Here is a 14,905-nt window from a genome sequence, read left to right as displayed (position 1 = left end):
TTTGATGTTTCCATTTCCCCTCAAGTAGCCTTTTGCAGGGTCCTGGTGTGTTGTTGTAAACATGTGTTGACTCCAAAAAAAGATTTATTGAGCACTTGAGTGGAAATGGGCCCCTCCTAACATGACAAAGATGAGATATGGATCTGGAGGATGGTCTCATGGCTTCGTGTAAAGCACCCCCGAGTGGGCCTGAATTATTGACAGGAGGTTATGTCATACACACATTAGGATGTTGATGCTCAGGCACACTAATAGTTTGATAAGCTTTTCTATAATGCACTATTTTTCAGAAAGTGGTTTATATTTAATTTTCTACCTGGTACACAGGAACATTTATTTTGTCTTACATAAAACACACTTCACACACATTATCAATGTAGTTATTTGTTGGTCTTTAATGAGGAAATACAAATAGGACAGGACAAACACATTGGTTAAAAATGTAACACGTGGCGTGGTAACAGAGGAAACATGAGGCACGGTTGTCATACAAAACAAACACACTATAAATAAGGTTGGGTGGTTGTCAAAGTGGCTACATGAAATAAGGAAGTCCTCACTTATTGCACAACTGAAAACAAAGCAACACATGAAAGATTATGATGTTGACACGAGGCCTGCAAACATTTATAGAACTTAAACGCTGAGCAACAGCTCCCTCCAGAGCCAGCATGTTTACTCGTTCTTCGTAAGAGCATTTGAGGTATGACAGAAACGCAGTGGTAGTGTTAAAAACAACACAAACACAAATGAATATTAGTGTACAATGTGCAAAGAAAACTCTCAGCAAAAAGGAAAATAGTTATATAATAAATAATTTTGTGTCTATTAATATTAAAAATCTCTTCAGTGCAAAGTACACATCCAACATTTAAATTAATTTGTTTTAAATATATTTAGAGGAGTTTGCTCTAATCTTTTGAGACTACAATAAAATCTTGGGAAATTAAAAATAAATAATCTAAATATATATATTTTTTAAATTGTTAAAAATAAAAATCCAGACTAAATATTTCTTTGAAACAGCCACATATTTGCCACATGCATCAATTAAACAGGCCGGATTTCCATACGCTTTACATAAACACATCAAAAGGTCAGGCATACTGTAAACAATGATGTGCAACAGCTCATAACTAACAACCTAAATGAAAGCCATGCAAACTACTACTAGAATATACAGCATACTATATAGTATATACTCTAAATGATTCAATACAAACGCATCTCATGTTAGCATTTGGCTACAGTACGGATGGCCTAAATTGTTTTTAGTGCTATTTGGTTAGCGCTTCAAGTCATATTGTAGATTGGAAAACATTGGATACTTATATATCATATCTGAAAACCATAAAAGTCAGTGAAAAAAGAAAAAAAAACACAAGAACAAATCTCAGAAATACCTATTTGTCAACTACAGCAAACGGGGATGTCACACTGCACGTATGCTAAGTAACAGGTAGAGAGGCAGAGATGGTAAGGCCGAGCTGGTGTGTGTCAGACGGGCGGAGGACAGAAATAAATTCTTCCTACTGCTTCATAACGACCAATGGCAAAGTTGGACGATGGCTTTGAGTAGTAGGTGATACATCTACTCCGTCTCCTGTCGATATAGTGTTTTTTCTCAGGTAAAAACAACTTGCTGCACTCCGACAGCAGCGTCTCAGTGCGGTTTGGGTCCTCAGACCTCAGGAGTCTTCACTATCACCACCTCCATCTTTGTTTTTGTCACAGTCCCTCTCAGTAGAAGCGCTTGCGTCGGTTCTCCTTCCAGTGGCTGTAGACCACCAGGCCGATGACGATGAGGAAGATGAGGCCCAGCATGGAGAAGAGCACGGCGAAGAAAATGGCTATTCCACTCATCCCTTCATCAACCAGACCGACTGGAAGAGAGTCAGGGAGGTAAAAAGAGAAGAAAGGGGAGGACGATTATTTTAAAAACATATAAATTAAAGATTACAGAAAGAGTGACATGCAGCAGAAAGGCAGACAAGGAGAGAGCAGGTGATCCCACAAATATGTGTGTGTGTGTGTGTGTGTGTGTGTGTGTGTGTGTGTGTGTGTGTGTGTGTGTGTGTGTGTCTTACATTTAAGAAATTCAAAGTTATCCACACTGGGTATGGTTATCTCCTCTTCCTCCTCTTCCTCTTCCTGTTGATTCCGAAACACCGTCAGTTGGTAGAGTTTCAGGGAAATGATATCATGGTTATCTAGGAAAGAGCAGCAGAAAATATGATTGTTATTAGAAAACATATTAAGAAGAAGTAAACAGGCGGGCAAATGGTTCACACTGCAAACGTTCAAAAATAAAATGACAATAAGATCAATTAGACAGAATTAAAACTAGGAGAGAAAAATAAGTACTTTAAAACTGGGAACAAGAGGACTTGGGGAACGGATACACACTCGTAAATCAGGCTTGTTCCACTTCTCTACCATGATAGTGAGATAAAAAAGGTTTTCACTTGTGATCATTTTCTCGATTTCGCCAATGATGGGGCTCCACATTATTATATATAATAACAGTATTGTCTGTCTGTGTCTGTTGGTTTATCATGGTCCAATACATCTTTAATTGGATGGTGAGAAAACACTTTTATTAGGGAGCTTTTCGGCATGGTGATCGTTTACCTGAGAGGTCTCCAGTGACGGATGATGCTCCAAAATAATATCCTTTGGGAAGCCGGACCCCGGGTATGTCCAAGCAGTCCCTCCACTCATGTTGCCCATCGATGTCTATCATCACCTGAACAACAGATGCAATTCAGTGACGTATAGAGACTCACTGGATATTAATGCCTGACACGTCTCAGTTCTTTTGCCAAATAGGTTTAATGTGCTATCTGAATGAGTAAGTAAAAACAAAGATAATATCATAATAATCTTAGTTTCTTTCCATTATTCTGAAGGAGGATTCAGTCGTATACCAATATCGTTTTATCTTGTTGCTTGTGATCAATAATATCCTAAATAAATATCTATAAGTATCAATGACAAAATCATTTATATTTCAAAGTTACCTAACTTTGCATTCTTAAAGTGATATGTGATATGCTTCTGCCTAGACTCTTAGTTTAGCCCTTAGTTTACTCAAAAGTATTACATCAGAGGTTTTTTTATGACTGACAAAGACATGTATAATCTGTCTGCAAAGGCCTGGCTGAAAAATCACAGCGTATTTCCAGACTATTCTCAACAATTTCCCGGGGCCTTTCCTGCCTGTACTTACATTAACGACTCTTTATTAATCTGTTCTGTTTGTGTCAGTTCCTGTTAAATTATTATATTGTTCAGTGAAACCTTAAACTAGGCGTGGCTGTATAAAAGCATGCATGCTCAATCAACATACACTTTATAAACAAAGCTTGAATAAATATGACCAGGCCAAACTCAGCCAACCATGCTAATAAGAGGTGTGACTGTTTACACACAAGGAAGTGTCGTCGTGTGCTAGGCAAATGTAATATCGTGGATCAGAGTCTCTTACTGTGAGTCTGCGGCGGACGTATCGGATGAAGAGGAAGGTGTCCTGTTTGAGGTTGCGCACCATGGCGTTGCATCCCCCCAGCTCTGTGGGCCGGCCGTCACGCTCGTGGTCGTAGCTAATGCTGCCGTTCCCAACCATGGCCAGAACGAAGGGGAAGATCCTCTTGTGGTCACAGAAAGGAAACGGAGCGATGAGGATATAGTCATCATTTAAATCAGTCCCTCATCTTACACCACACACACATTTAATATTCCATTCCCCACATGTATGATATCCTGCTTTATATTTTGTTACTGTTCATTTGTAATTCAACATGTATATTTTTCTACTTTTTTTTTTAATGCTAATGTCGCAAATTGGGATCAATAAAGTACTTATCTCAATAAAAAAGTAAGCCGTTGCAATTAGACCATGTTAGTTTGGTGTTCAAAAAAAAGCTGCTGTTCATTAGGTTGAATTGAAAAAGCCCTTATTAACAAACTTGTAGTGAGTGTTACAATGAATGTCACATTTAGTTGCATGCTTTTTTTATTCATCTAACTCCGGTTAGACAACATGGCAACCATGCAGGGATCAATCAACAATGAGGTTATGTTTGCAGACAGATAAGCACTAATGGAGGCTGCTAAATGGACATAGGATTGTGATCAAATATTAAAGAACCCAGATTACCTGAGTGCGAGGAGTATATCTTTTCTTCTGCGCCTGACTCCAAAAGGTTGCACAAAAGAACACAAAGACAGCCATGAAACACAAATTTGCAAGAGCGCTCGTCTATGATTTTTTTTAAAGCTGCTTTTCTTTCCAAAAACAGGTTGGATCTGGGCAGTGACTGCTCCAGCATACCTCCAGGTGTTTCTCCTCATTGGGATACGTGTCCACGAACACACCCAAGCCAGTGAAGTTGTCCATATTTCCAAAAACAGGACCTGGAAAAGAATAGTGTTGATAATATATAAAAAAATAGAGATAAGTAAAGTTATGTAAATAATATATTGTATAGCGATTACCTTTCTGCATACGTTCCTTAGTGTACCAAATGGCCAGCCCGTCACCATTCAGGTTCTTCTTTCCTTGTCCATGAATCTTAAAGTGCACCTGCATCTCCCAGTCTGTCAGATGGCAAGGCTAGAAACACACACAAGTTCGATAAAACACCTGAAATCAAGTGTGTGCTCCAACAAATGGGCATTACAATTCTGATGTGTTAAGGTGAAGTCTGTTTTTCTTTCAGTAGTGTTTTCTTTAGCACTGTGTAGGCGTCACAGAGTTGAGGTCAAGTCAAGAGGAAATACTAATCGAAAAGGGAAACAGCTGGTCCATGTTAGCCCTCAGTGGTAAAAAAAAGAAGAGGAAAAGGGTCTTCTGTTGAGTCAGATAGTGTTTGGATCAGCGTTTTAGAGATTTGAGGTTTTTTACCAAACACAATCATGGTCAGCAGATGATGTGTTTTTCTTGGTTAGTGACAGATAAGATTACAGCTCAGAAGATGACAGGCTGTCTCAAGCACCAACCCAGTTGCCAAAACATCTTCCCACACCAAACCCATACTTAAACATAGGCAGTACAACCACCCTTAACACTACTGTAGAAATATGTGTTGATATTTCCAGACTCTTGATAACTTGCTTGATATTCAACAAATGGCCAGATTCATGAGGGGAGGAGTTACTGCAAGTAGACTGGTGGATCTTAAAAACTGGTAAATGGGGTGAATTGATGTTTTACTCACCAGGCGGCCCCACACTGCCCCCTGCTTGCTCTGCTTGTCAGGTGTGAGACGCACCTGGTCGGTGGTTACCATGGCATCACCCATCAGCTCCCAGTGGGAGGAGCCTGCGGATCCCACACCTGAGCACACAAATAGCATCATCAGCAAGAAAAAAGATGACACAGCAAAATAGAGCTCATTCAGCCTCTGCTTTGTTGCAAAACAACAGAGAAAAACTAGACAAACACAGTCTAATGAAGCACAATGTAATGTAGGACATTACATAGGCTATGGCTTTATTACAGTAACAGGCTACATTTTACATCAGGGATATTTTTATCTGGAGAACGAAAGCATGCCATTATAATCGAGACATTGTAAAAATAAATAGAGCTAAAGCTTATATGTGATTTAATCGCTGAATGCATTCTTCTGGAAGCATCTGTCAGCCTGCCCCAGTGACAGTGGGCTGTATAACGAATACTGTTACCTTGGTAAGGCTTGGAAAGGGAATACTCCCGCTTCAAAAACTCCTCCATTTCATGTTCATCTTCGGCAAAACACCATGCTGCATTAAAGATAAGAAAAGCGAAAGTCCAGTATGATTTAAAAGGCATTGTTTTCCGTCTAAATGGGGATTTGGGCTCCCTATAATGATAGCTAATGCTGGCGGCAGCCATCGTAGGTCAAAACTCATCCCACTGAACGGTATGCTTCCTTGCCATTGGTTCCCTGTGTGACATGGCTCATCACCATTGGTCCGTTTGACTGTCAATCAGAATGCTCATTTTCTATTGGGTGTTCGGTACGATCGTTTATATATAGCCAAATGTGAACAATTATCAATTATAACATATGTAAATGTATTACACATATGTGGGATGACTATAATTAGCAAAAATACAATAATCTTGTTCCTGTTTTTTTTAGTAATCCAGATATTCTTTGGGAAACCAGCAAGACAGTTTTTAAAGAGGCATAACCAGGCATAACAAGTGGAATAATGTGTAATTTGACGCTTATTACGTACCTTCTCTCATTTATTGATTATCTGCTTAATTGTTGTCATTCTGACATTTAAGATGAAACTACAGTAGGTTATAATCATTTATTTATTTTTAAACAGTAAGCTGTGACATATTCAACATGTCTTTATTTATATTACATCATTTTGAATGCTTCACTTTTTCTGTGAGCTATCTTTCTGCTTTGGGCATTGCTGGCTCCTAGATTTGCATTTCAGCTGCTACACCACTGCTCTAGAACGCTTTCATGCAGGGCCCACGCTTTCATGCAGGGCCCCAGGACAACATTGAACTGTGGGCACACACTGGCCCACGTGACCCCCTGTGCTCTTTGTTTGTTGATCTCCCATCATGTAAGAGCCCACAGCAGGAGACCACTGATAGCAGCTTCTATACATTTTGCCCAGAGCCACAGAAACCAGCCAGTCCTCTACTGCTGGAACACTACCCTGTTTGTGGGACTGTCATTTAGAACCATGTTAGGAATGTGGAACATAAACAAATGCAGACTAGGACATTTAAGTCCCCTGAGCGTTGCCCATAACGGTACTTTTATTATGGTAATTATAAAAAAAATACAATTGGTATTTTAATATTTCTTCCAGTTGTTGATTGAGAACATATTCATTCAGTTTTGATATATGTATTAATAGTTTCCACCATTGTGCAAATAAACGTACCTTAACAGCTGATCATACACATGTTAATGTCTGTTTTCCGGTCGGAGACCCTGACCCCAACCTTAACCGTCTGATGTTTATATGAAAACATTTGATTATATGATTTGTTTGCAAAAACTCAATTTGTAAAATAACTAGTATCTCTTTCAACGTAATACTAAATATGTTTGCCTTGTAGGCCATGTCACGTGCTGACAAGTCAGAGTATACAATTTAAATGATCAATAAAGTAAAGAATCTGAAAGACATAGGCGGTACAGAGGTAGTTCTGCCTCCGCCCTGTGTAAGGTTGAGCAGCGTGTCTCTGCAGGATGCTGTGTGAAGACCACGCCCCCTTCACTGTCCCTGCGGTGTGTCGACTTACCCAATGCTCACACTGCTAGTGTATGTTTTACAGCACTGGGGGATGGAATAACAGAAGGAAAGCATGGATCCCATTGAAGAAAAAACAAGCAAAACGGTCGACATTTATCGCGACACATGGGTCCGCTTCTTAGGTATGTATTGACGTGTTTGTATAAATGTGTATAAATGTGTGGCGTCTCCGTTCACTGTATTTCCGACTGTAATAACTCACTGGAGCCGTCATGACCCTGGAGCTGCATGCTAGCTAGCTAAAAGTTAGCATAGCTGGTAAAATATCTATTTATAGCGAGGTCATTTTGTTTCTACTGGACAAAAATTGACAGCGTCCAAGAATGGACTACAATATCGTTGTTGGTGCTTTGTTTCCAAACTATATTCAGCTGCTTTTGAACTGTTAGCTTTGGAGTTGTGTGTGTACTGTAGCTCAGGTCTTTCTCAATCAAGGTTGTTCTGCAAGTTAAAACAATGAGTCACAACCACACTGAGACGCCCTTATGACTTAGACATGAACAGACTGATAAATAAGGCAGGCAGAATTTACTTCCTGTTTCCCCTACTGTTTTACTCTAATTGAAACACAAGGGGCATTAATGATTGGTTACACTATCACCCAATGAGCTGTTGGCTGAGAAAGGTACAGTGAAAAAAGGTCTGAAGGGCAGTCATCACTGCAGCAGTTGTCACTGCGTGTACATGCAGTCCTCCTGGTGAACATGCTTTAATCTCCTGCACTGACCATGTTATGTCATGACAATCTTATTTCACCATTCAAAAAACCATAATCATTTGCCCTAATGTTCCTGCCTTTGCAGTTAAACATCTCCTTTGAGAAGCATATTGACAGCGATTTAAAAGCAGTTCTACTATATGTATGTGTTTTCAGTTTGTATTTAGCCATGTTTTGAGTTTAACATTAAAATGTGAAAACAATGGTACAACTCATGGATGAAAAGCATTTCCGTTCTCAGGGGTTGTCAGATTTCCTCTTGTACTTCCTCTCAGGCTTATAATTAAAAAAAAGTTTATTCTTTTACATTAATATTACACTATGCATTTTATATACTCCTCTTTGGAATGATTTCCCACATTTCATGCATCTGTACACACGTTTGCGGAGAATAATTCCTTTGCAGCATTTGATTCCCAGAAACTCTTTTGCAGGTCTGGAAAAGATCATTTTTTACTGCTATGGAAAAAAACTGAGATAGTGGTTATGCAACAAAGACTGGATTTAGTCTTAAAGCAGGAACTTGCTCTAACAGAGTGGGAAGGAAAAGCCAAAGAACACATTCATTGTATTACATTGCATTGAGCTGCCGCTTTTATCCAAAGCGACTTACAATAAGTGCGATCGACCAACAAAATACAAACTTGAAGAAAACAGAATCATATAAGTACATCAGGTTTCATAGAGCTAAAACATTTCAAGTGCTACTCAACTGTCTTTAGATAAGCCAGTCATTTTATTAGTATATAAGTGCTTTGTTAATAATTCTATCGCTCGAAGTGGAGTCGAAAGAGATGAGTTTTCAGTCTGTGCCGGAAGATGTGTAAGCTTTCTGCTGTCCTGATTTCAATGGGGAGCTCATTCCACCATTTTGGAGCCAGGATAGCAAACCCACGTGTTTTTGTATGAGCTGCCTGTCCCAAGGAGATCAGTACCTGTCTTGTTTGGGAACAAATCACATACTTTTGTATTCAACTCACTGACATTCCCCCACCAGTGAAATGGATCTAATAATGTATTTGAGACAGTTGGGCAAACTCAAACATTGTGTCAGGGAGGATGACATATATGGTTTTTGGTGGAAATATAATTAGTGGGCTAATTGTTGTTGGATTACATTAGTCATCAATAGGATTTGCCCTCTTGTTTCCGTATCTCTTTTAATTCCTTTATGTTTACTTTAATTGTGAACTATACCCCACACTAGGGCGGCTCGATTATGGCGAAAATCATAATCTCGATTATTTGGGTCAATAATTGATATCACGATTATTAAAAACGATTATCCATTTAATTTGAAAACATCCATTCATTAGAGAAAAACATTTGAACAGTATGTTTTTAACAGTTGATTACCCTGAACTTTAAGTACAATTCAACTGTCAAGCCAAAAAACAAAAAAATGTAGTTTAAAAAAAAAGGAGAAAAAAAAGAATCGTTTTATTTCGATTACGTTGTTTTCGTAATCGTTGCAAGCCATAATCGTAATTTCGATTAAAATACGATGAATTGAGCAGCCCTACCCCACACACTCTCCACCATCATGCCTTGCTGTGAAGGGCAAACAGTGAATCACAAAGAGTAATCTGAAGCCTTTGCTCAGGTCAGAATTGGACCTAAGCCTATTGTGCCGGGGCATGGCAGATTTTATTATTACCCGAGTGCTATACTGCAAGGTAATTTTATCTCGCCTGTCCTTGTTATCATGTTTTATTATACTTCTTATCACCTTATGCTAACAGGTGCTTCTGGAGCTCCAGATTTAGCTGCTGTTGACATTTTCAGTGCTGCAGTTTTAAAGGTAAAGCGGTCTAGAGCTATGAGCAAGTTTCATAAAGTTGTCTTATTCTATCTTTTTTTGATGCCCTAACATTAGGACTTGTCATATTTGGAAAAAGTGCAGCAACAATGGCTCAGATCTATTCAAGTATCCCAGTAAATCATGACAGTGAGTCAGCATGCACAGTACAATGATCCTGAAACTGAAACACTGTGACCGCTGTGATGTCAACATATCCTGTGTGTAAAAGCCTTTTACCAACATTTAGGGAAATGAGCAACAGCTAGGCCTATTGAGCCTAATAGTTATTGCACCTGTGATTGCTGTTGTGATGTACATACATTTTCTCTCTCCTGAGTCACTAAGTGGCTAAAATAAGCTTCTGTGGTTTTAGTCAGTGCTGAGTTTGTAGTTTATAACACATGTTGGGTACTGCTTAGTCCTCAACTTTACTGACAATGATTACATTTCAAGGTTAAAGAGTTTGATGTACTCTTTCACTAATTCTTAAAGTCAATTGGAAAAACAAAGCTGTAATGCGAGGTTTCTCTCTTTGTGAAGCTGTCTCTTATTCTCTTATTCATCTCTTACTCTGATATAAACAAGAGAAAACTGTTTGCCATTCATGTCATTTCTGTTAAGTGTGTTAAGCTAATGTACTTCAGTATTAACATGTGTAAAAAATAGTAAACATAAATGAACCAATAACACCTCAACTCAGAGCATCTGCAGATACAAGTCCTCTCCTTTCCCCATATTTTAATATAACTTTGCATGGAAGTCAGTGGGACACTTTATGGTAACATCAGGCCAGGGCTGTGGTAGAACGTGAGACTGAAGAAATAGAGCTGAAAGTGACACATCTAAAGCACCTAATAATGATGTGAGAGATTGATATCATCCAGATATTGCTAAACCACAGAGTACAGTGATTATAATCGTTGACGCCTAAGATAACAATCTTGTGTGTATCCTGTGATAATCCACTTATCTGAAGCTGATTTTGATTTGATTGCTTTAATCGGAGAATAAAAGAAGCCGAGTTAAAGTGTCACCATCAGGTTTTCACTGGCTGTCGCTTAGTCTTTTCAGCACAATGTAGTGCAGTCTTTGCACAGTGCTTGCCTCAGTTATGACAGCAGCACCACAGATAGACAGCAGCAGCAGAATCTGACTTTACTGCGCTCTGATAGAGTCATCAAACCCAAGATGATATTCCTGTGTGACTGGAGTTAATCTTACCAGCAGCTGACATGTTCTTTGGGGGATGGAACAGGTGACTTCTTAATAGGTGCACTTCAACTATTCAAACCTTGTGGAATGGGTATTACTTCATTTCCCCAAATGGTTCTCTCTGTTCCACTGCCACAGTGTCGGAGATAAAGTTCAAGTTTATTAGACAACTTTATATTTCATGATATATGAAAGAGGCAGGGCTTTGGAGGAGCTACAATTTCACATCATGAGTGCTCCTAGATGTGAGACCCCACTGAAAATGTAGCTTTGAGTATTAATGCACTGCCCTGTTACTCAGAATGGCCTTTCTTTTAATGAATGTAAAGTACCTAGGGCTTTCATGTTAATAGATTTTCATTACACAGGGAAAAAGGAACTCTGGATAAAGAAATGTATCTACAGAAATGTCCTTTTGCTAATCAAATTCAAATAGAATTTTGTCTCGTGTTAGGGGTCGCTAACTAATGCTATGATTTATTTAAGGAGACTAAAAAGGTTTAAGACTTATCTCCACTTGTGCATTTGTCCACAGGCTATGCCAATGAGGTCGGGGAGGCTTTCCGTGCTCTAGTGCCGAAGAGTTTCGTGTGGGGCAGCTATGCTGTGGCCAGTGTATACGTTACTGCTGATGCTGTGGACAAAGGGAAGAAAGCCGCTGTGGTGAGACGATCATTTTGTATATGTTATCTTCATTATTGTTCATATTAGTCAAGTAACTACAAGATTGATCTAAGGCGTCCTTTGGGGCATTGACAGAAACAGATTAAAAAGAGAAACTAGAAATGTATGACTGAAACTATTGTATGATTTTGTGAACCTACTGTATTTGTAACATCAGTGTGATAGCTGGGACTTTCCTCACTTTCTTATTTTGAATCTGTCCCTGAAGGCCCACGGGGATAACCCAGGGAAGACGACGCGGGTAGCGGCGGCTGTGGTCGACACGTTCGTGTGGCAGGCCCTCGCCTCTGTCATCATCCCGGGCTTCACCATTAACCGTGTGTGTGCTGCGTCACTGCACCTGCTGGGGAAAACCACCAAGTTGCCCCTGCCTGTCCGCAAGTGGACCACCACGGCTATAGGCCTGTCCACAATCCCCTTCATCATCTCTCCTATTGACAGGTTGGCACACCTTTGTTTCTTTGCATGGAATCTTGCTCAATTTGTTAGATTTAAAAGGTAATATGTTAATCTGCCTCTGAAAATATTCAAAAATAAAATGACATCAAATCGTTTTTGTAAAGAATTCTCCTTCATTATAAATAAACTACTTACAATGGAAGACTTCAATACCGAACCATAAAAATCCTATCTTTTTTTCGGTAGGCAACAGGGTCACGTGTTAATGGAAAGTTGGATGGTACCAAATTGTTAAATATGTTGCATATGTACACGTTATGATTTAAGAGGAACATTTTTAAAAGACACTTACACTGACGTTCATTATCAAGTAGTAAAAAAAGGATGTCGGCCTTACCACCAATGGCAGGTTCAGTCACGTGACTAAGTTGTGGTGCCACAAACACGGAACAGCAGCACAGTAGAAACACAGTAAAATGTTAAGACATTTCTTCTGCTTTTATGAAATTATTTGGAAAATGTTGTATTATTTGTCCAACATAACAATGTTTCCACTTTCTGTGCCTTTTAGGGGAGTGGATTACCTGCTTGACGCGAGCATTCGGAAGGTCTACAATGAGGAAGAGAAGCACAAATAGGGACTGATCCTGTCGATATACTGTAGACCTGCGCTGGTTCTCCACTCTGTGAAGCACTAAAGACGTGTGAAGAATCATTTCATAGAGAGCAATACTCCACAGTTAGTCTAAGAAACGCCTAATAAACTATATTTTCCAGATATAAGTATGTAACGGTTTTAAAGGTGAAGTCCAGCTCCATGAAAATCTTTGGGAACCTTGATTTTAACCTCTCAGGGCAATCTGAATAGCGACACCAATATATTTATATTATGAATTATATTTAAATATTCACAGTTAAAACCCTGCGTTATATATTATTCTCCGGCAAGGATACAGTGTGCGGTTATATGGTTGTGATGTTCCTCACAGACAAATCCTTCACAGTTGTCCTCATGGTTTAGAGTTGAGAACTTGCCTCATGTCCAGATGTTAAGGACATTAAACACAAATCCTCTCTAGCTGTTTTTCTGTAGGACTGTAACGCCAGGCCAAAAAAAAGAGCCAGTTTGCCATAAAGTCACTCTTATGCATTTCTTACATAAAGTTTATCTATGACTGTCTTTTTTATTTCTTTCTGAAAACCAACCTTACTGTTACTTTGAAGAGTGTTTCTAGTGTTTTCTGACTGTTCATTGTTTCATTCTACCTTTTCGTTGGTCATGGGAGCCAAAGTTTGCACTGGAAGCATTTTTTACAATCTATTTTATTCTAAATGATATATGGTTTTCTTAAACTAAGCACACTTTTAGTAACATTACATTTGAACTTCACAAGTACTTGATTTATTTCTCACTAATACTAAACAAAATGTTGGTCAGTAAGTCTGTAGCAAAACGAAATTGATGCAAAACTTATTTTGTCTGGGAAATGTTTGACACACCTGTTTCAGACATCTATCACTGATGGAAGACTACTTTCATTTAGAACATGTACAATACAACTAGTGCTGATTTCCTCAAATACTTGTGAAGGTCAGTGCTGGAGCTATGCAGAAAAGGGTTTAAGGGATTCTTTTAGAATGAACCAAAACTGTATGTTTGTATTATTCATTTATTTTCTTTGAGGAGCCAAGTCAAATACTGTATCTCACGCTGAGCTATGCAAGTGAATATCTTACAAAAGTTATGTTGTTACATAAAGTGAAATAAAAAGGAAAACTCTGAAAGTAAATGTAGCTGGATATTTGGATAAGCTGTCACCAAGAGGAACATGCTGTATTAGGAATGGTTATAATTGCCAACTTTACAACTGTAGTGTATCCATATAGCAATAATTTTGTTAAGTGTGTTTGTGTCACATCCCATTCTCTTTATTATGAAAGATGTGGTTCACTTTGTTATGGAGGGGTGTGCTGAAAAGTTGTGAACATGTTTAATATTTAATAACCAGATCGGTTCACAATGCATGATATTTTGTATCGCTGTTTTTAAACATTGAAACAAATGCTCAAAGCTCCAGTATGGCAATATTGGATGTTCACTCAAGCACAGACCTTACTTTACTTTGTTTACGGGCATAGATATTTTTCATGTGAGGCAATTTGACTTGTAATGGCAGAAACAGCAGACATGTATACAACAAAGACCCCAAAGTGTACACATTTAAAGTGTCATGATGGGCCTGTAACTGGGACATTTAAATATAATGCAACCACTCGTGTTTGTATTAATGACACTTGTCCTGCTATAAGAAGCACATTAGTGTATCCCATGTGAAAATCTATATATCCATAGTCAACTTAACATTTCAGAATGTCCCAAACTTTTTTTATTGTAAAGGTTTCTGAACATTTTCTTATGTGGCAGTGTGTTCGGAAGGCGGTGTTATGAGTCACATCTTCAGCCTTAACTGAGAAAAATCCGACCTCATTCTTTGTTTTCCGTGTGCTGTTATATTTCACAATGTGAAGATTATTTTTTTTCAAAAGTGAAAGCAGCTGTTGAAAACTGAAGCACTGCTTGTTACAATGGACTTCAAGTTTTCCTATTATGTAACAACTTCTGACATGCTGGAGAAAAAAAATCTGTTGTGAAATAAATGATCTATGAAAAGCTTTGTGTTTTAATCCTGAAGTTCATCCTCTCCTACAATGCGAATATTGACAAGTAAGAGCAGATCCAATTTGCATATTTTATAGCATAATGATTGACACTCTTATGTCTGTGAAAACACAACAAGCATAATCTAGTCTGC

General features: G+C 38.6%; 2 protein-coding genes across 2 annotated transcripts; one reads left to right on the top strand and one right to left on the bottom strand.

Annotated features, from left to right (window-relative positions):
• Positions 1 to 368: 368 nt before the first annotated feature.
• On the bottom strand, positions 369 to 5,885 carry lman2la (lectin, mannose-binding 2-like a). The gene is made up of 9 exons (XM_079660747.1): positions 5,689 to 5,885; positions 5,220 to 5,338; positions 4,498 to 4,615; positions 4,334 to 4,416; positions 4,160 to 4,192; positions 3,488 to 3,649; positions 2,632 to 2,746; positions 2,088 to 2,210; positions 369 to 1,883 (listed from the first exon to the last, which is right to left on the bottom strand). The coding sequence occupies exons 1-9, from the start codon at positions 5,876 to 5,878 to the stop codon at positions 1,741 to 1,743; spliced, it is 1,086 nt and encodes a 361-aa protein (XP_079516873.1). The 5' UTR covers positions 5,879 to 5,885; the 3' UTR covers positions 369 to 1,740.
• Positions 5,886 to 7,240: 1,355 nt separating this feature from the next.
• mtfp1 (mitochondrial fission process 1) lies at positions 7,241 to 14,763 on the top strand. The gene is made up of 4 exons (XM_079660480.1): positions 7,241 to 7,400; positions 11,545 to 11,672; positions 11,902 to 12,134; positions 12,664 to 14,763. Exons 1-4 carry the CDS (start codon positions 7,331 to 7,333, stop codon positions 12,728 to 12,730), a joined length of 498 nt encoding a protein of 165 aa, XP_079516606.1. The 5' UTR covers positions 7,241 to 7,330; the 3' UTR covers positions 12,731 to 14,763.
• Positions 14,764 to 14,905: the final 142 nt, after the last annotated feature.

The sequence above is a fragment of the Notothenia rossii genome, assembly GCF_949606895.1.
Source record: "Notothenia rossii genome assembly, chromosome: 11".
Taxonomy (NCBI): Eukaryota; Metazoa; Chordata; class Actinopteri; order Perciformes; family Nototheniidae; genus Notothenia; species Notothenia rossii.
This window is presented reverse-complemented; position numbering and strand designations above follow the sequence as displayed.

Coding starts and splice junctions, on each gene's coding strand:
- lman2la (XM_079660747.1), bottom strand. CDS start 5,878: ATGGCTGCCGCCAGCATTAGCTATCATTATAGGGAGCCCAAATCCCCA. Junction 4,417..4,497: donor TAAGGAACGTATGCAGAAAG/GTAATCGCTATA, acceptor ATTCTTTTCCAG/GTCCTGTTTTTGGAAATATG. Junction 4,193..4,333: donor ATGAGGAGAAACACCTGGAG/GTATGCTGGAGC, acceptor TTTTGGAGTCAG/GCGCAGAAGAAAAGATATAC.
- mtfp1 (XM_079660480.1), top strand. CDS start 7,331: ATGGATCCCATTGAAGAAAAAACAAGCAAAACGGTCGACATTTATCGC. Junction 7,401..11,544: donor CACATGGGTCCGCTTCTTAG/GTATGTATTGAC, acceptor ATTTGTCCACAG/GCTATGCCAATGAGGTCGGG. Junction 12,135..12,663: donor ATCATCTCTCCTATTGACAG/GTTGGCACACCT, acceptor TGTGCCTTTTAG/GGGAGTGGATTACCTGCTTG.